We start from the raw sequence: 20,586 nt of genomic DNA on the forward strand, positions 1-20,586 counted from the left end.
ATGGTAGAGAAAGGGTTAAGTGGGGAGGAGGATGGAGGGGTAGGGTAGATGAGGGAATGTGGAAAGGGATAAATATATAATGTTATATTTGTATTAGGTTTGGCTGCATTCATTGTGTATCAGACTGTCTGTTTTGCTCTCGCCCTCTCCCTCTCCCTCTCCCTCTCTCCCTCTCTCTCATTCTGTGTGTGTGTGTGTGTGTGTGTGTGTGTGTGTGTGTGTGTGTCCTGCAATGGTCAGCAATGTGGGGGGCAGAGGTGACCTTGTATAAATCCAATTTCTCCTTCTATTTTGTGGGTCCCAGGAAATGAACTCAGGTCATCAGGCTTAGTAACAAACAACTTTATTCACTGGTCCCCTAATCATATGATTTTAAACTTGAGGAGAGAGAACATGACACAAAGTGTGAGTGTATTGACCAATAAAGCTGAGGAATTAAATCCAGTTTTCAAAACTTACAGGGCAGAAGGAGAATACTGACTCCTGCAGGTTTACCTTGGAACTACACAAGTGTGTCATGGCATGTCAAGACAGAAACATGCATAAAAATAAAAAACACAAATGTTTTATAATTGAAAGTAATCTAGAGAACTATATAGAATTAACAAATTAAACTTTTAAAGGCACACAAGAATGACAGCATATCCAATATAATACAGTAAGATACATTTAGACTACGAAAGACATCAAAGACATTTGATGGAAAGACCAAGATATAGGGTTCAAGACAAGGTCAGCAGCAGAATATTTGTTCCCGTTGTCCAGAGCCAAGATTCAATGAACAGCACTGAAAAACAAGATTAGAATGAGTATTAATATTTGCAAGTATATAAATATTCATACATAAACACATGTAAATGCACATCATAAAATACTAATGACTTTTAAACTTTGAAATAAATGCCTGAACAGCTAAAAATGCCATGTCTTTGCAGGAGGAATGGGATTACCTGCCCTAATTTCTCGCACAGTACTATCTGTGATTTCTAAGGTTACACAGTGTGCTAGAAAAATAAAAAAAGAAAGATGCAAACAACATCAACTCAAATTTATGTAATATACCAGGAATAAAGATAAACTGGGCTATCTTTCCATGCATACACAAACTAGACATGGATGCTGTGGTGTTGACGTGACTGCAGCCCATGTGATGGTGAATCTTAACTGTGAACCTGACTATATCGAGGATAACTAAGAGATTCCTCAAGCACTGTTCTGGGTGATTATGTCACATTTCATTTTTTTTATATTTATTTATTAAAAATTTCCACCTCATCCCCACTTCAATTTTTCCTCCCTCCTCCCCCTCCCTCTCCAGTCCTAAGAGCAGTCAGGGTTCCCAATGGGAAATCCAAGGTCCTCTTCCCCTCCATCCAGGACTATGAATGTGAGTATCCAAACAAACCAGGCTCCCACAAAGCCAGTCCTGGTTAGAATATAAAGTCTTTGACCTAATTAAACTACTGAAGTCATAAATACATTCAAATTTTGGGTACATTATAAAATAGTTAAAGGCTGAAATGGAGAAAGTAAGGACCATGGGCTTGGAGGGTCTATCCTGTCCTGGTCCCTACCTACTCGGCTTAGCTATGAATCCTACATGCTATGATGTGAATAGTTCTGATCCTCTACATCCTCTCCAACATGATGAAAATTTCTAAAACCATGAACTAAACTTGATCATTGCTTCATTTTGTTGTTTTACTCAGGTCACAGCAGTGAGAAACCAGACAGCATATGTCTTCCATTAAGTGATTAAGAATGGAGTGAGATTCTGGAACTAATGTCTGCTAGTACCTTGGCAGAAGAGGCGCCACTATCCTGAAGACTCACAAAGGAATGTGAGCTCTGTGATATTCACTAATATTAAACCACTGTTTCTAAAGATAAAGGTGATGAGAATAGGTGACAGTTTGGCAAATATACGTTAGTAATTTAAGGGTGGATGAAGAAAAGGAAGGAAAAGAGAATCTGAAAGGCAGAAGCAGTTGAGAGATGGGGGAGCGGAGAGCATTCCTCTATTCCCAACTGAAATATTGACAAATCAACAGCTGATGCTGGTCCAGGCAGGTGTCAGGGCTTGGGCAGTGCAGGGAATAGATGGGTCAGGGTCATGAGCCTTGAGAGCACAGGGAAGGACTAAGGACTCACCTGCAGCAGAACTGGGCAAGGAAAGGACCAGCCTCTAAAACTCATTACACAAAGATTGGTCGTTGCAACATGTAAAGTCCAGTGTGAGGCCATGATGGGTGAAAGTCTTATTTAAGCAATGAGAAGAGCAATCCTGCTGCCCAAAGAGGATCTCATTACCTGTACAAGAGAAATAACAATGGTTAGCCCTAAATCGTCGTAAAATCAGAGTCTCAGAAAATGAGGAGAATTAGGCTCCCTGGTGAAATGAATGCCAGCCACACTGAGGTGATTATAATTATCACCTATTATTCTGTAATCTGGCTTGCAGGCATGCCTCCCATTCCCAAATAACATACTGGAATTTTTCAATTAAAATCCTCACACCCCTGAATATGTTTTCCAGAACGCTATAAAGTCCATGCAGAGATTCTGCTCAAAAAAGTGTCTTCGTCGGCAAAGAAAAATAGACAACCAGTACTAAATGGAAAGAAGCCTTCTTCTGAATTTACACAGAAACACAGTCTTCCACAATCTCTGCTCTGTCCTCAGGATTGTAAAGAAGGCTGATTCATGCCTGAGCAGCAAACAAGGTCACCCCAAGATCTCCCAGTCTGGACATACCTTTAGACACTACCAGTATGCCACATTCCTGGTCGTCTTTAGCCTCACACGTGCTTTCTCCTTTCTCACACTCTCCATCAGAGTTTAGCATGTCACACTGCAAGCATGTCAGAGCTGAAGAGACAAAACCAAATATAAGAGGTTCATTCAGAGCAGCCCATCAAACATCGGGCTGGAGCTTAGCCTATTGCTATCATCAATGAAGAAGAAACAATTAAAGGAAAGAACTGAATGTAGGAGAAACAGACCTCTAAAGGGTAGCCCATGACCGTAGACCCTAGGAAGGATTTGAGAAGAGCCAAGTTTATCCACTTCAGATATTGTAAATGGACTGGATTGTGAGGAGGAAGAGCAAAGCTCTGGTGTAGGGAGCTTGTGTCTACCTCCTATGAGCAGACAAGCGCTGCCATCACTTTCTTATCTTCATCCTGTCATAAACCTTCCTTACATCATTTCCAATACAATTTAGGCCTATTCACAGGTAATTGGAGGAAATGAGAATGTTTGCTAAGAACAAAGAGGTGAACTAAACAACAAAGAGAAAGGACACCAGGAGTAGAGGTACAACAAAGAGGAGAAGGAAGAGGAGAAGCCCATACTGTGTACAACAGAGGAAAGGGAGGATGGAGAGGAGAGGAAATGCAGATGAAGGCTGTGGGGTCCATGTATAAAAAGAGTCAGGTCTCACATCTTATTCCTGACCTCCCAAACCTAATGCCCTTCCACAATATCTCTGCCCACCAGCAATGGCCCCTTCCATCTGCCAGGATCTCACCTTGCAGGAAGCCCACCACTAGAGAGAGGCCCAGCAGGAGCAGCAGGAAGTGCTTTCCCATGGCAGTGGGATCCCAGGTGAAGAGAGCAGCAGAGAGCTCGACTCAAGGCCTAGCCTCAGCAGTGCATGCTTATATAAGAGCTCAGGCTAGAAGGGGAAGTCAATGAGATCCCAAGACAGTGGACTGAGCAGATAGCCTGAGGGAAGCCGGGATCCTATGTTCTTAATTATGCCTGCTCATTTTCACACCCCGACCCCATGGTTCAGGTCCATCTGCATTCTTGTCCACATATTTATTTCACTAACTGTCAATTAGAGATGAATAGTTGTGATAACATAGGAATTTTGAGACTGGGAGGCTGATGAGCCTACAGGGAGCTACACATACTAGGCTATGACTCCCCACATAGAAGGAAACTGTTACCTTTAGTCTCTACATCCAGATTTTAAATTCCCTGACCGTTTTTGAGTGGAATATAATTAATTGCTCAATAAATATCTGAAACACTAGTTGCAGATTGGGGTGCATCTTCCATGCAGACTGCAAAACCTTCCTGGCCATCAGACAGAAGGACAAGCTACTGGTTCATGGAAAGAATGCAGGGTAGGAAAACAGGCTTTCGTTTTGGGTCTGGTTTCCCTGTCCCACTAATGGAGTCAGGAAATTTCAAAAACCACTGATGAAGCCAAAAGTACACAGAGACCATGTGTGATTTCTAAAAACCTCTCAACCAGGTTCATAGACAAAAATAAACTGTGCTTATCTAGTACCATAAAGATGGGTAACTTTGCTGGAAGACCTTGCTGATCAGAGGTCACAGTCTATTATGGTCTGGTGGCTTTTTACAATCTCAAAGCCTTTGGGACTCCTTCCCCATTCCCAGTGACACTTCGTGCTCTTTATCTGCCCTTGTCTGGAGAAAATCTGTGTGCCCCTGGAGGACTGACCTTATCTTAAAGCTGTCTTTAAGTCCAGATTCCTGACTTATCTCTAGGGTGACCCAAGGCACCATCTTCAGCTAGAAGCCACCCCAGGTGCATACATGGTAACTAAGACTTATGGCAGGAGCTTTGTTATAGGGCCCCACTGCCACATAGAAAACCTGTGAGCATACCACTTAATGATAATTAGGATTTGTCCCCAGGCTCCCCAATCCTATATGCTTCCTATGCTTTGGAATAAATCTGAGCTGATTCACTGAAGTGACCTCCTGGAGGGCTGTCTCAGTCAGACCCACAGCCACCAGAACCCTGTTCCCTAATTCTGTTCCCTCCACCCTTTTGGACCAAAGACCAATGATCTGGAGAATGAAGCAGAACCTGCCTTCTCCTCATTTCCAAGTTGGAGCTGCCACAATTGTTTACACACCCATTTTAAAGACAGGGAAGACAGTGTGTCAACTCCCTGTCAGAATATTCCCACAAACCTAGACATCCTTTCTGCAGACACTTGGATCACGTGTGTCCCCCTCAATGTCACTTCGTATTTCAAGGCTGCTACTTCAGGAGAAGTAGTGGAAAATCTCCCCAATGTCAGACAATATCAAACTAATCTGGGGTAAAAGCAAAATTTGATATTGATCTTTTGGTAGCTATTGTTGGTTATCGAATTGACTATATCTGGAAATAATTACATAACCAGAGATTGGCTACACCTGTGAGGATTTTTTGTAATTCATTCATTTGAAGTGGGAAGGCCTGATTTTACTCCTGATCTTTTGAGGTGGGAAGTTTCATCTTCTATCTTGGCCACCCTATCTAGGGCAGCCTATATAAAGGAAGTAAAAGAAGGAGGCCATTGATTTTTGCCCGATTGCCCTCACTCTCACTGGCAAGTCCATTCATTCACTGGCACTAGAGTCTACTTCTTTGGGAGTCCAGACTAAACTGAAGACCAGCTGGTACATCCAGCACCATGTGCTGATAACTACTGGATCCTTAGACCTTCTGTTAGTAGACAGTGTAACCTGAGACTGGATTCTTAGACCTTCTGTTAGTAGACAGTGTAACCTGAGACTGGATCCCAAGACCTTCTGTTAGTAGACAGTGTAACCTGAGACTGGATCCTTAGACCTTCTTTTAGTAGACAGTGTAACCTGAGACTGGATCCTTAGACCTTCTGGTAGTAGACAGTATAACCTGAGACTGCACTTTTGTTTTCCGGTCACCCTGACCTGAATAGTCACAGAAACTATATTAGTCACAACACTGTTTGGCCATCGACTTATATGTATTCCTACTAAACTCCTACATCTTAAATTAAACCATTTCTATTAATTTATGCATTGCCACGAGGTTGTGGCTTACCGGTAATGTTCTGGCATCTTTCACCTTCGGTGGCTACATGGCATATCCCTCAACTCCAAATACTCTCTCTGTTTCTGTTCAGATTTCCTGTCTGGATTTACTCTGCTAAGCCATTGAGTGAAACAGTTGTAATTTTATCCAAAATACAAAAGGACAACCCACATCAAGACAGACATTGTTGGACTAGTAGGAAAACATCCTGCAAGCCACTTTAATAAGTCCCCATTCTCTAAGTTCTGTTCCAATAGAAAATTCCGACTAATATAGACCTCCTGGGTGACTCCATCCCTAGGAAACTTTTTCAAATTAGTGTGGGTTCTCTTAGTTCCAATAGTCCTTTATTCTTGTTTTTCATTATGTGGTATGTCTTCAGCTTCTGCTTCCTGAAACTTCTGACTTTCCACACCCCATGGTACACACTCTCTTCCTTTGCAAAATGCAAGTCAAGGATTTTAGGTTTACAGTCTTCCATTGTTGGTGGGAGTACAAACTTCTACAGTCACTTTGGAAGTCAGTGTGGTGGTTCCCCAGAAAACTGGAACTCAGCCTACTATAAGACCGAGCTATACCACTCTTGGGCATAATACCTGAAAGATGATCAATCATACGAAAAGGACACTTGCTCAACTATGTTCATAACAACTTTATAATAGACAAAACCTGGAAAGAGCCTAAATATTCCTCTCCCAAGGAACGGGTAAAGAAAATGTTGTACATTTACAGAATAGACTATTACTCTGCTGTTAAAGATCATGACATCAGGAAATTTGAAGACAAATGGATGCAACTAGAAAAAAATCATCCTGAGTGAGGTAACAAGACCGATAAAGACAAATATGATATGTGCTCACTCATAAGTGGATATTATTTCTAATATAAAGGATAACTATGCTATAATCCACAGACCAAGAGATTAGGTAACAAAGAGAGTTCACAGGTGGGGAGGGGCACCCAGATCTCCCTGGGAAGGGGAAATTGAATAGATTTTGTGAGTGGACTGAGAGCAAGTGAGATGGGAGCCTGAGCCTTCAGGTTGGGGGGTGGGACACGGAAGAGGAAAGTGCTGAGGAGGAACTGCTAGGGGTGCATTTCAGGGTCAATCAGAAGCCTGGATTAGGATAGTCTCCCAGAAGTTTATGTGGAAGACCCCAGCTTACACTTCTAGAAATAGTGGATAAGAAACCTGAGCTGGCCATCCCCAGTGACCAGATTGGTGGCTGCCCCGATTGTCATCCAGCAACTGATGGAGGCAGATGCAGAGAACCACAGTCAAACATTAGGTGGAGTTAAGAAATCCTTGCATGGAGGAGGAGGAGAAAACAGTGTAGGAGCCAAGAGGAGTTGAGAACAGCATGGGAAGACTCACACAATCAACCAAGCTGGGTGACAGGGACTCGCAGAGACTGAACTGAAAACCAGAACACCTCCATGAGACTCACATGGGCACTATTCAGTTATAGTTGAATAGATTGGCATTGACTGTCTTAGAGTCAATGGGAAAAAGACTGGCTCCAACTTTTTTGACTATTCCTTTCCCAGCCTTAATACATGGGGAGTTGCTTAGTCTTACTGCAACTTTGTATGCCATGTTTTATTGATACTCATAGGAGACCAGCCATTTCCAGGAGAGAGATGGAAAAGGAGGAGATTTGGGGGTTGGAGGAGGGAAGAGAGGAGAAGAACTGGCAGGGGATTATGAGGAGAGGGGGCTTGAAGCTGGAATGTAAAATAGATAGTGAATAAAAAAAGAAAGAAAAGAAAATGGCCACTTTGAATTACAGATCAATCACTTTAAAAATGGTGGTAAATAGACACACAAACTAGCTCATCTTGTTAACACAGTATTAGGGTCAAATGGAATTTTTTTCCATGTATACTGTTATGTTCTTTTACGGAAAGCTTTGAAGGTGTATACAGTTGTTGGACATTAGATAACAAGTTTAAGAGAATAATGCACATGAGGCAATATTTAAAATAGTATTCTGCAGAAAGGAACCAGGGTTTAGATATTGGGCAAAGATGACTGTTGGCTTGATGCTTTGGTAAAACGGAGTCATTTTTAAAATCCAATGGTCAAAAGAAGTCCCTGTCCTTTCTTTGATGTGGGAAGTCCTTCTGTATATGTGTTGCTTTTATTGGCCAATAAATGAAGAAGCTGCTTTGGCCTGTGATAGGGCAGAGTAGAGCTACGCGGAAAAACTTAACTGAGTGCTGGGAGAAAGAAAACAGAATCAGGGAGTAGTCATGTAGCTATCAGAGGGGAAAGATGCTAGCTGCCAGCTGGAATCTTGCTGGTAGGCCACGAGCCTCATGGTAAAATATAAAATATTGAAAATGAGTTAATTTAAGATGTAGGAGTTAGCCATAAATACACATAAGCTATTGGCCAAACAGTATTGCAAATAATATAGTTTCAGTGTGAGTATTTTGGGGCTGAGCAATTGGGCGATTGGGAAACAAACAAGTGACCTCCTTCCAACTTCAGGTGTTTTTTTTTTTCTTTTTTCTGCATGTATGTCTGTACCACATGTATGCCTGGTGCCCTTGGAGGCCAGAGGAGGGCATCAGATTCGCTGTAACTGGAGTTACATGTGACTGTGAGTGGTCACGTGGGTGATGAGAATCAAACCCTGTTCCTCTGAAAGTGTGGCCAGTATCTAACCACTGAGCTATCTCTCCAGCCCCAAATCATTAAGCTCTTTAAGAACTCTGGTTCAATTATCCTATTCCCTCAAGTTCTCCCGAATCTTCCCCTTCTCCCTTCTATCTACTCACTTCCCCTTCCCCCCAATCCAAACCCACCCCCCTGCTCCCAACTTTTGCCCAACAATCTTGTCAACTTCCCATATCCCGGAGGATAAATATATGTTTCCCTTTGGGTTCACCTTCTAATTTAGCTTCTCTAGGATCACAAACTACAGGCTCAGTGTCCTATGTTTATGGCTAGAGTTTGCTTATGAGTGAGTACACACCATATTCCTCTTCTTGGGTCTGGGTTATCTCACTCAGTAAAGTGTTTTCTATTTCCATCCATGTAGGAAGGGTGGATATGGGAGCAGGGAAGAAGTTATCCTAACGAAGGGAGCCATTTTAGGGTTGGCTAGAGTCTTGGCTCTAGAGGGGTTCCCAGGTGTCCAAGGGGATTTCCCCAACTAGTTCAGTGGGCAGCAGAGGAGAGGGTGCCTGAACTGACCTTATCCTAAAGCCACACTGATGAATATCTTGTATAAAACCTTCGTTTGGTGATGGATGGAGATAGAGACAGAGATCCACACTGGAGCATTGGACTGAGCTCCCAAGGTCCAAAGGAGGAGCAGAAGGAGAGAGAACATGAGCAAGGAAGTCAGGAGCATGATGGGGGCATTCACCCACTGAGACAATGGGACTGATCTAATGAGAGCTCACCAAGGCCAGCTGGACTGGAAATGATGGAGCATGTGATCAAACTGGACTCTCTGAAAATGGCTGACAATGAGGGCTGACTGAGAAGCCAAGGACAATGGCACTGAGTTTTGATTGTACTGCTTGGACTGGCCTTGTGGGAGCCTCATCTCTTTGGATGCTCACCTTCTTTGACCTGGAGGGAGGGGGGAGGAGGACCTTGGGCTTCCCACAGTGCAGGAAACCCTGACTGATCTTAGGACAGAAGAGAGAGGGAGAGGGACTGTGATTGGGGGAATGGGAGGGTATTGGGAGGAGGGAAGGAAGTGGAAATTTTTATAAATAAATAGATAAATAAATAAATAATATAAAAAAGGAACTGTGATTCAGAAAATAATTCTCAAATGAAATACAAAAATCATTTGTTTAGTTCTCTTACAATGCTAGTTAGGTAGAGAAAACCTACATCGTAGGCAGCTTGTGAACAGTAGATATTTATTTCTCTTGAAGGGTAATAAATGAAAGATGAGGTTCCCAGCAGATTTAGTTTCTGGTGAGGGCATTTCCCATTTCATACACAGCCCCCTTCTCCATGTCCTCACAATGGAGGAGCAAACATGAAGCCCTTGTATTTGTGTCTTTAATGAGGGAGTGAATCTTATTTTGAGGGCTGCACACATATGATGTAATCACATCTATAGACCATCAGGAATTTGAATTCAACATATGATTATGGTGTAGATTACACATCCACTTGGCAGGACTCAGAAGAGAAATTGACAGTACATCACAAATTATGAGTTGCAGTAAACACTCCCATTAGCTAAGACATAATCCATTTGAGTGTTTTAAAATAATAGTTGATGAAACTAGAATCTATATCATTAAAATTAAAATTTCTTGCTAATGGGTACACATTGTTAAATATCTGAGAAGGTATAGGAAGAATCTAAGACTTTGTTTAGAATATGCGAAGGGTTTTCTCTAGTTAACAAATCTGACTTAAATAACAGGACAGAAACTTGACTAAGGGTGAGATTCTGGCAGTAAATGGACAAGTGAAAGGCATTGAGTGTCCCCTTCCACAGCGATGTGCAAGCTCAACCACTGTCCATGTGCCTAAATGGTTGACACAAGAGAACAAACACACCAATGACCGACACTGCCAAGAGCTGGGATGGACATGGAGCAGCTTCAATACTGCAGTAATTGCAGTAACACTGCAGGAGTCTGCAGGTTCCTGGGAAGCTGATCTATTCTCCTGTGTGTCACTGGTCATACATTAGTATTTTCCTAAGAAAACTGGGAACATGCCACAGGAAGAACTGCAGGAACTCATTAACTGTTGAGGGAGTGTGGGTCTGTCATCCTTGTGCCCATGATCCTGAAATTTTAGAAAGCAGGCAGATCAAGCCAGGAGCAGAGAGCCAGGAAGCAGCACCCCTCCCTCCATGGTATCTGCATCCATTCCTGCCCACAGGTTCATGCCCTCAATGCTTTAGATGATGAACTGTGATATGTACTGTGAGCAAAGTAAACCCTTTCCTTCCCAAGTTTCTTTTGGTTATGGTGCTTCGCCACAGCAGTAGTAACCCCACCTAGACAACAGGGAAGGGTGAAGGGGTCAACTACTGCAGAAGAAAACAAGGTCTGGCCTTGAAGCCTGTCAGAGGAAGGCTTATCACCACAACACATAAAATTTTTGTCTGATTTCGTTCCCTGTTGGTATCAATGAAGCCGACTCTGCACATTCCTGGACAGTGAGTGGAGCTCTCCACCTGATGAGGAAGAAGGACAAAGAAAGTCTTCAGTACCTGTAGAAAGAGTCAGTGAGTCAATAAATGAGCAGACTCAGGCCCACAGGTAAAAGGTCCACGAGGCACACAGAGATGACTGAAGTGGCATCTTTGGATTGTCAGGGCTCCATCCTTAATCCAGCCCAATTCCCAAGAGTTCAGGGTTGGATTTTAGAGTCCAAACCCTTCCATCTCTGCGAATGTTCACATACAAGGCCCCTGAGGACCACTTAGATATCTATCAAGAAACATTTCTTTCTCCTCCTAAAATGAACTTTGGTCTGAACTACAATCAGCAGCTATCAATACCAAAAGTATCCAAGACATTTCCAACATTCACAGGGAAGCAGGAAACACAGCCTTCCAAACTCTCTGCTGGCACCCCTGGAGCCAGAGATAGAGCTGCCTTCTTCAGGTCATGTGAGATCTCCCAGGACAACCTTATCTGGACAGATGACCCAAAGAGCTCCTCACAAACCCTAGTAGAACTAAACAGACCACACTGGACACTTGTGGAGGCTGAAAGGCAAAAGCAGTGTTAGGGGCTCTTTCAGGGCCCAGTGTCAAGTATCACATGGGAACTGGTCAATGACTAAGAAAAAATGGACAAGGAAGGAGCTGAACCAAGTAGAACTGACCCCTACAGGAGGTCTATGATAATTTGAGGAGAGCCAGGAAGCTTCCTTACCCTAAATCCCAGGAAAGGACAGATTTACAGAGGAAGATAAAAGCTCTAATGTAGGAGACTGCTTCTACCATTAGGACTAGAAAAATCATCCTATTCCTTCATTGTCTTATCTTGTCAAGAACCCTGTTTGCCCACTGTCAACCAAAACTGAGATCCGCCAACAATGACACCAAAGACATTAAAAGTTTTAAGGGTGTGAAGAATAAGAGAGGAAAAAGAGGAAGGTGAAATACTTGAGGGCAAGGAAGAGGGAAAGGAGACTCTGCTGTTCACAACAAAGGCAAGGCGAGAAATGGGGGTGTGGAGAAGTGGGAATGAAGAATGCAGTGATTGCTGCTATAGGTATTCAGGTCCATTTTCCTGTTCCTCTCATTTGCATAAGAAACACACTTCAGTAATCAGTGTGTCTGCTCCCCAGCACCAGCCCTACCATCTGCCAGTGTCTCATCTTTCAGGAGGCCCACTAGCAAGAAAGAGTCCAGCATGGGCAGCAGGAGGTGCTTTCCCATGGCAGTGGAATCCCAGGGTCAGAGAGAAGCAGAGGGCAGGACAGAGTCCTCAGGGCCCATCCTGGGCTAAACAAGCATCTAGAAAAGGCCAGAGCTCAGGCAGTGAGGATTCCATGAGAATTCCAGACCAGGAACTGAGCAGATAGCCTTGAGGAAGCCATATCCTAGGTATCCTACATTCCTCACTGGCTCTACTCACCTCCGCTCCCACAGCCAGTGACCAGGGACTTTTGACTTCCTTCCCACAAATGTTTTACTAACTTCCAAGTGACATTAAAGGAATGAGTGTGTGTTGGGAGGTTTACCCCATACAATGTTCCCTGATTTTCGAGTCAGAAGGAAAATTCTTTCAAGAACTAGCTACATCTAGATATTAAATTTCCTGCTTTAATGGAAATACAATATACTGCTCCTTAATAAAACATTTAAAGCTACAATATCAGATATGGTCTTGTTATCCATGCAGGTGATAGTTAGTCTTTCAAAGCTCAATTGGAAAAATGGGGTAATATGGGGAGATACTAAAAGCATGAGAAGAAAACAAAAAGAAGAAAAAAAAGCATGGGTTCTTCTTTATGGGTCTACATTCTATATAAACAATTCCATCTTCACAGGCTTCCCAGCAATTGGCAGCGGTGTCATGTTCAGAGTATTCCCTGAATCTTAGTTGAAAAAGGCTTCATCATAAGGACAATTGAATGGGAAGCAGGGGATGCAATTCATTTGGTAGAGTTCATTCCCCCCCCACCACGTAAAACTGAGTGTGGCAAAGAATACATGTTAACCCACCTAGGGAGTTGGAAACCAAAATACGAAGTTCAAAGCAATCATTGGCTGCATAGCAAGTAGGAGTACAGCTTGGGCTATATAAAACTCTGCCACAATAAATAAAAACAAAGAAACAAACAAACAAACAAATAAATTCAGAGTAAAGCACAAACAGATAAAGCAAGAAGAAACCAGGACTCATGATGTAAAAGTTGTGGAAAACAGCAAATATTTTGGCATAGATGATTTCTTTCTTGTATAGAAGATCAATGGACAGAATATATATATTCTGTGTATATATGTATATATATATATACATAATTCATATATATGAAAATGTAACTGCAAATCTTTTCTAAAGAAGAAAAGAAAACCATAAAAACACATCCAGCAAGCATAAAAATCCCAAATATGATGAATATTGAAAATTATACCTTCAACCATCTGAAAAACCACAATAATGAAGGTCACTTTATTTGATGATCAAAATCAGAAGCTATGCCACACATTCATCGGAAACACTCATGTAGGAGACAAGGCAGTGACAGATTTCAAATACAGAAAGGTTAAATATAAATCAGTAGCACACATAGATTAGAGTGCTATAATCAAGAAGTACAGTTTTTAAGCTAAAAGTAAACTTTTGCTAAGCAAATAATATTTCAGGTCATTATTTAACTGTCAGCAGAATACTATGAAGGTCTTACAGAAGTCCTGACATACAAGAAACAGAAACATGACAGCAAATGGAAACTAGGAGTTGGGGGATATTTGATTAAACTGAATAAAGATGTGTTGCTGTTTTCCTTTGCCTGCCTAAGGCACATGATTTGTTTAATAAAGACCGAAGTGGACAATAAGTAGGCAAGAGAGTTTATGTGGGACTTCTGGACAGAGTGAGGAGCTGGAAATGAATCTAATGCCAGCAAGACATGGAGGGAGTCAGTCATACAGAGCAGGGAGATGTCAAAAGCCACACAGAAAAGCATAGATTAATAAAAGCTTTATTGTATATAGTTATAAGATAGAGTTGGGAACATGCCTACACTAAAGTCAAACTTTGCTAATTGATAATAAGTCTACATGTCATTATTTGGGAACTTGCAGTCCCCAATTACTGTGGAACAATGGTCTTTTTATCCTGTCACTTGTATTATTTTTAATAAAATCCTGATTGGCCAGTAGCTGGGCAGAAAGTAAAGGTGGGGCGATGAGAACAGGAGAACTCTGGGAAGAGGAAAGGTCAGTCTGCAGTCGTCACCCAGACAGAGAGGAAGCAAGATGAGAATGCCTTGCTGATGAAAGGTACCAAGCTATGGGGCTAACACAGACAGGAATTATGGGCTAACATAAGATGTAAGGATTAGTTAGGAAGAAGCCTGAGATAATAAGTCAAACAGTTTATGATTAATGTAGACCTCTGTGTGTTTCTTTGAGGCTGAACAGCTGTGGGACCATATGGAACAGAAACCTTGTTCAATACCCTGTAGAAATTCTTACAAGAAACTCTAAAAACCACTTGGGCCCACAGAATGTAGAGACAAACTGGCAGAATGAAGTCAAATGTTGAAGACACTATGTAGTTGGAGATTGCTCGTTCATTTCTGGCCACCCAGACCTGAATAATCACACAAATTTTATTAATTGTTTGGCTAACAATTCAGGGATATTTTTGGTAGCTTTTAAATCTTTTTTAAATTTTTAAAATTTTTTTTTTCTCAAAGTTTATTAAAATACAAAAGTCTCGGCTTCGGTGAGGAGGAGCTAGGACTTCCCCGACCCTATAGACTCCCAGGTCATCCTACTCTGCTGGCTCCACCCTGATAGTGCCCCCGCCAGCCATCCCAGCTTCTATCCATAGGGCCATTGGAGGGGTGAGTTTGCTTTGGGCCCATGGCAGGGGCCTGGCGAGGAGGAGCTCGGATTTTCCCCGACCCCGTAGACTCCCAGATCAGCCTGCACTGCTGGCTCCACGCTGCTAGCGCCCCCGCCAGCCATCCCAGCTTCCATCCAGAGGGCCATCGGAGGACTCCCCTGCCAGCCATCCCAGCTTCCATCCAGAGGCTCATTGGAGGGGTGAGTTTGCTTCAGGCCCGCAGCAGTGGCCCGGCGAGGAGGAGCTCGGACTTTCCTCGACCCCATAGACTCCCAGGTCAATCTGCAGTGCTGGTACCACCCTGCTAAGCTCTCCCGCCTGCCAGGCTAGCTTCCATCCAGGTACAAATTTCTATATTTCTCCCTTCCCACTGGGGCCATAACATTTCCCCAGCTCAGCTGCCTTGCACACTGGGCCTGCTCTGTAGGCGCATCCCGGAAAAAGGGAATGCCTGTGCTTCAATAGCCTACCTGAGGAAAGGGAGGCATTCTATCAGTGAACTCCCTGCCAAACAAGGGAACCTGACCCGCTACCAGAAGTTCCAATAGAGAGCATTTGAACGAAGAGATGGGCAGACGCCAAGGCAAGACCTCCTCCAACAATCTGAAAAACAACATGAAAACACCAGATCACAACGACCCTACAACAGAAGGACTTGAACAGTCTAACCCAGATGAAGTGGGAAACAGTGCCATTATGAAAGTAATAGAGTCCCTTAAACAGGATATGAATAACTCCCTTAAAAAGTTGGACAAGAAGTATAACAAAAAGTTTGAAGAAATGAGTATAGAAATGGATGAGAAATATAACAAAAAGTTTGAAGAAATAAGTAAATCCGTGAATGATACCCTGAGAAACCAAGAAAAAACAAACAAACAAGTAAAGGAAACAGTCCAAGAATTGAAAACTGAAAGGGAGGCAATGAAGAAAATACAAAATGAGAACCGGCTGGATATGGAAAACCTAAGTAAACGAACAGAGACTACAGAATCAAGCATAACCAATAGAATACAAGAGATAGAAGAACGAATCTCAGATTATGAAGACACCATAGAGAAAATAAATGCTCTGGCCAAAGAAAACGGCAAATCCAAAAATTCTCTTCACAAAACATTCAGGAAATCTGGGACACAATAAAAAAACCGAATCTAAGAATAATAGGGATTGAAGAAGGAGAAGAACTGCAGACAAAAGGCCCAGAAAATATATTTAACAAAATTATAGAAGAAAACTTTCCCAATCTAAAGAATGATATTCCTATGAAGGTTCAAGAAGCATACAAAACGTCGAATAGACTGGATCAAAAAAAAAAAATCCCCTCGCCATATAATAATCAAAACAAAACATTCAGATTAAAAAAAAGAATATTAAGAGCTGCAAAGGAAAAAGGTCAAGTAACTTATAAAGGTAAACCTATCAGGCTTATACCAGACTTCTCTATGGTAACCATGAAAGCCAGAAGGTCCTGGATAGAGGTACAGAAGAAACTAAGAGACCATGGATGCAAACCCAGACTAGTATACCCAGCCAAGCTATCATTCACTATCAACGGAGAAAACAAAATATTCCAGGATAAAAATGAATTTAAACAATTCGTAGCCACAAATCCATCCCTACAGAAAGTAATAGAAGGAAAATCTCAACCAAAGGAATCCAACATTGCCATCACTGCCTACAATAACTCAGACATCTAGCGACCCTTCACAACTACAACTCAAAGAAGAGAAACACACAAACTCTACTACACACACACACACACACACACACACACACAAATAATAAACGGAATCAACAACCACTGGTCATTAATATCACTTAATATTAATGGACTCAACTCACCTATAAAAAGGCACAGACTTAGAGACTGGATAAGAAAACAGGATCCAACATTCTTCTGTTTACAAGAAACACACCTCAACCACAGAGATAGACATCTACTCAGAGTAAAGGGTTGGGAAAAGGTTTTCCAAGCAAACGGACCTAAGAAACAAGCTGGTGTGGCCATTCTAATATCTAACAAAATTGACTTCAAACTAAAATCAATCAGAAGAGATGGAGATGGACATTTCATACTCATAACAGGAACAATTCATCAGGAGAAAGTCTCAATCCTGAATATCTACGGCCCTAATATAAAAGCACCCACTTATATAAAAGAAAAACTTTTAGAACTCAAGGTAGTCATCAAACCACACACACTAATAGTAGGAGAATTCAACACACCTCTCTCACCAATGGACAGATCAATCAAACAGAAACTCAACAGAGAAATAAGAAAATTGCTGGAGGTAATGAATCAAATGGAATTAACAGATATCTATAGAACATTCTACCCAAAAAGGAAAGAATATACCTTCTTCTCTGCAGCTCATGGAACCTTCTCGAAAATTGACCACATACTCAGTAACAAAGCAAACTTCCACAGATACAAAAAATATCAGTAATCACCTGTGTCTTGTCGGATCACCATGGAATAAAGTTAGAATTGAATAACAATTCGAATTCCAGAAAGCCTACAAATGCGTGGAAGTTGAACAGTCAACTACTGAATCATCCTTGGGTCAAGGAAGAAATAAAGAAAGAAATTAAAGCCTTCCTTGAATTTAATGAAAATAAAGACACAACATACTCAAACCTATGGGACACAATGAAAGCAGTTCTAAGAGGAAAGTTCAGAGCACTAAGTGCCCAATTAAAGAAAACAGAGAAAGCACACATTGGAGACTTAACAGCACACTTGAAAGCTCTAGAAAAAAAAGAAGCTGATTCACACAGGAGGTCTAGAAGATTGTAAATAATCAAACTGAGGGCTGAAATCAACAAAATAGAAACACAGAAAACAATCCAAAAAATCAACGAAACAAAAAGTTGGTTCTTGGAGAAAATCAACAAGATTGACAAACCCCTAGCCAAACTAATCAAATGGCAGAGAGAGAACACTCAAATTAATAAGATCAGAAATGAAAAGGGGGACATAACAACAGACACAGTGCAAATTCAGAGAATCATTAGATCTTACTACGAGAGTTTATATGCCACAAAGTTGGAAAATGTACAAGAAATGGATTGGTTTTTGGATAAATACCATTTACCAAAGATAAATCAAGAGCAATTGAATAATCTAAATAGACCTGTTAGTCGCGAAGAATTAGAAGCTGTTATCAAAATTCTCCCCACCAAAAAAAGCCCAGGACCAGATGGTTTCAATGCAGAATTCTACCAGAACTTCCAGGAAGAGCTAATACCTATACTCCTTAATGTATTTCACAATATAAAAACAGAAGAATCATTGCCAAACTCTTTTTATGAAGCTACAGTTACCCTGATACCAAAACCACACAAAGACACAAACAAGAAAGAGAATTACAGACCAATTTCACTCATGAACATTGACGCTAAAATACTCAATAAAATACTGGCAAACCGAATCCAAGAATACATTAGAAAAATTATCCATTATGATCAAGTGGGCTTCATCCCAGAGATGCAGGGCTGGTTCAACATACGCAAATCTATCAATGTAATCCATCATATAAATAAACTGAAAGAAAAAAGCCATATGATCATTTCATTGGAAGCTGAAAAAGCATTTGACAAAATTCAACACCCCTTTATGATAAAGGTGTTGGAGAGACTGGGGATACAAGGATCATACCTAAATATAATAAAAGCAGTATATAGTAAGCTGACAGCTAACATCAAATTGAACAGAGAGAAACTCAAAGCCATTCCACTAAAATCAGGAACACGACAAGGCTGTCCACTCTCTCCATACCTCTTCAATATAGTGCTTGAAGTTCCAGCAATAGCAATACGACAACATAAGGGGATCAAGTGGATCTGAATTGGAAAGGATGAAGTTAAACTTTCGTTATTTGCAGACGATATGATAGTATACATAAGCGACCCCAAAAACTCTACCAAAGAACTTCTACAATTGATAAACACCTTTAGTAATGTGGCAGGATACAAGATCAACTCCAAAAAATCGGTTGCCCTCCTATACACAAAGGATAAAGAAGCAGAGAGGGAAATCAGAGAAACATCACCTTTCATGATAGCCACAAATAGCATAAAATATCTTGGTGTAACTCTAACCAAGGAAGTGAAAGTCCTATTTGACAAGAACTTTAAGTCCTTAAAGAAAGAAATTGAGGAGGATACCAGAAAATGGAAAGACCTCCCCTGCTCTTGGATTGGGAGAATCAACATAGTAAAAATGGCAATTCTACCAAAAGCAATCTATAGATTCAATGCAATCCCCATCAAATAAAATTACAAAAAAAAATAAATAAAAATTCCACAAAGACAAAAAAAATCTCCATTTCCGCCCCTCCTCCCAACACCCTTCCACTCCCCCCACTCCCTCCCCTCCTCCCTCTCCATCCCCAATAGCAGTCAGGGTCTCCTGCCCTGTGGGTAGTTCAAGCTCCTCCCCCCTCCCTCCAGGTCCAGGAAGGTGAGCATCCAAACAGACTGGATCCCCAAAATCCAGTATATGCAGAGGAAACAAGTCCCAGTGTAATTGTCAATGACTTTTCGGAAAGACTCCGGGCCAGCCACATTCAGAGAATCTGGCTTCATTCAGAGAATCTGGCTGGATTACATGCTTGCTCAGTCCTAGACAACTGGCCTTGATGAAAGCTCATTAGATCAGTTCCCTTGTATCAGTGGGTGATCGCACCCCTCACGGTCCTGATTTTCTTTTTCATGTTCTTCCTCCTTCTGCTCCTCGTTTGGACCTTTGGGGACTCAGTCCAGTGCTCCAATGTGGGTCTCCGTCTGTAACGCCATCCCTCGTTGGATGAAGGTTCCCTCTGATCTTGCCTTCCTTGCTCATGTTCTCTTTCCTTCTGCTTCTCGTTTGGATCTAGGGAGTTAAGTCCAGTGTTCCAATGTGCGTCTCCGTCTCCAACTCCATCCATTGCCAGATGAAGGATCTATGGTGATAAGAAAAATATTCATCAGTATGGTTATGGGCCAAGGCCAGTTCAGGCACCCTCTCCTCTGTCCAGAGAACAATCTGGGGATCTCTCCTTGGTCCTGGGATCCCATTCCCCCGAGCATTCCCCATTCCTCCCCTGCTCCCTTCTCTCTAACCCTCTCCCCTTCCAGAAACCTTCCCACCCCACCAAGCACCGGAGGTTACCTGGGACTCTTATCTATTTCCAATCTCCAGGAGGAAAACTAGCTGAATTTTCATCAGGTTCACAATCCTATACAGTTCTTCTAGGATCACGAATAATAGGCTCAAAGACTTTAAATTATGGTTAGAATCCACTTATGAGTGAATACATACCATATTCCTCTTTTTGAGTCTGGCTTACCTGACTCAGTAAAGAGTTTTCTTTTCTTTTTTTATTATTTTTTTTTTAATTTTTTAAAAAATTTTTTATTTATTTTTATTTTTTTATTTAATTTTTACTGGGAACCCCTCCAGAATCAAGTCTCTTGCAAACCCTAAAATGGCTCCCTTAGCTGAGATATAAACCACCCTGCTCCCAGAACCATCCTTCCTCCCTCCCCCCACTCCCATTCCCCCAAGCCATCCCCATTCCTCCCCCCTCTCCCCTCTCCCTGACCATCTTCCCTTACTACCATCCCCCCACCCCCCCCATGCACCCGAGTTTGCCTGGCAATCTTGCCTAGTTCCACTATCCAGGAGGATAACTATATGATTTTCTTCAGGTTCACCTTCTTATTTAGCTTCTCTAGGATCACAAATTCTAGAC

General features: G+C 41.8%; 1 protein-coding gene across 1 annotated transcript; it reads right to left on the reverse strand.

Moving 5' to 3' along the window:
• Positions 1 to 2,185: 2,185 nt before the first annotated feature.
• On the reverse strand, positions 2,186 to 3,590 carry LOC148122390 (prostate and testis expressed protein 14-like). The gene is made up of 3 exons (XM_087905095.1): positions 3,530 to 3,590; positions 2,755 to 2,868; positions 2,186 to 2,310 (listed from the first exon to the last, which is right to left on the reverse strand). The coding sequence occupies exons 1-3, from the start codon at positions 3,588 to 3,590 to the stop codon at positions 2,186 to 2,188; spliced, it is 300 nt and encodes a 99-aa protein (XP_087761221.1).
• Positions 3,591 to 20,586: the final 16,996 nt, after the last annotated feature.

This window comes from Myodes glareolus, chromosome 4 (genome assembly GCF_982192425.1).
Source record: "Myodes glareolus chromosome 4, mMyoGla1.1, whole genome shotgun sequence".
Lineage (NCBI taxonomy): Eukaryota > Metazoa > Chordata > Mammalia > Rodentia > Cricetidae > Myodes > Myodes glareolus.

What these genes read in the sequence shown, in the direction of transcription:
- LOC148122390 (XM_087905095.1), bottom strand. Translation starts at nt 3,590, where the DNA reads ATGGGAAAGCACTTCCTGCTGCTCCTGCTGGGCCTCTCTCTAGTGGTG. An exon ending in AGTGGTGGGCTTCCTGCAAG is followed by an intron (nt 2,869 to 3,529) that starts GTGAGATCCTGG and finishes TTGTCTCTTCAG; the next exon opens with CTCTGACATGCTTGCAGTGT. An exon ending in CATACTGGTAGTGTCTAAAG is followed by an intron (nt 2,311 to 2,754) that starts GTATGTCCAGAC and finishes TCTCTTGTACAG; the next exon opens with GTAATGAGATCCTCTTTGGG.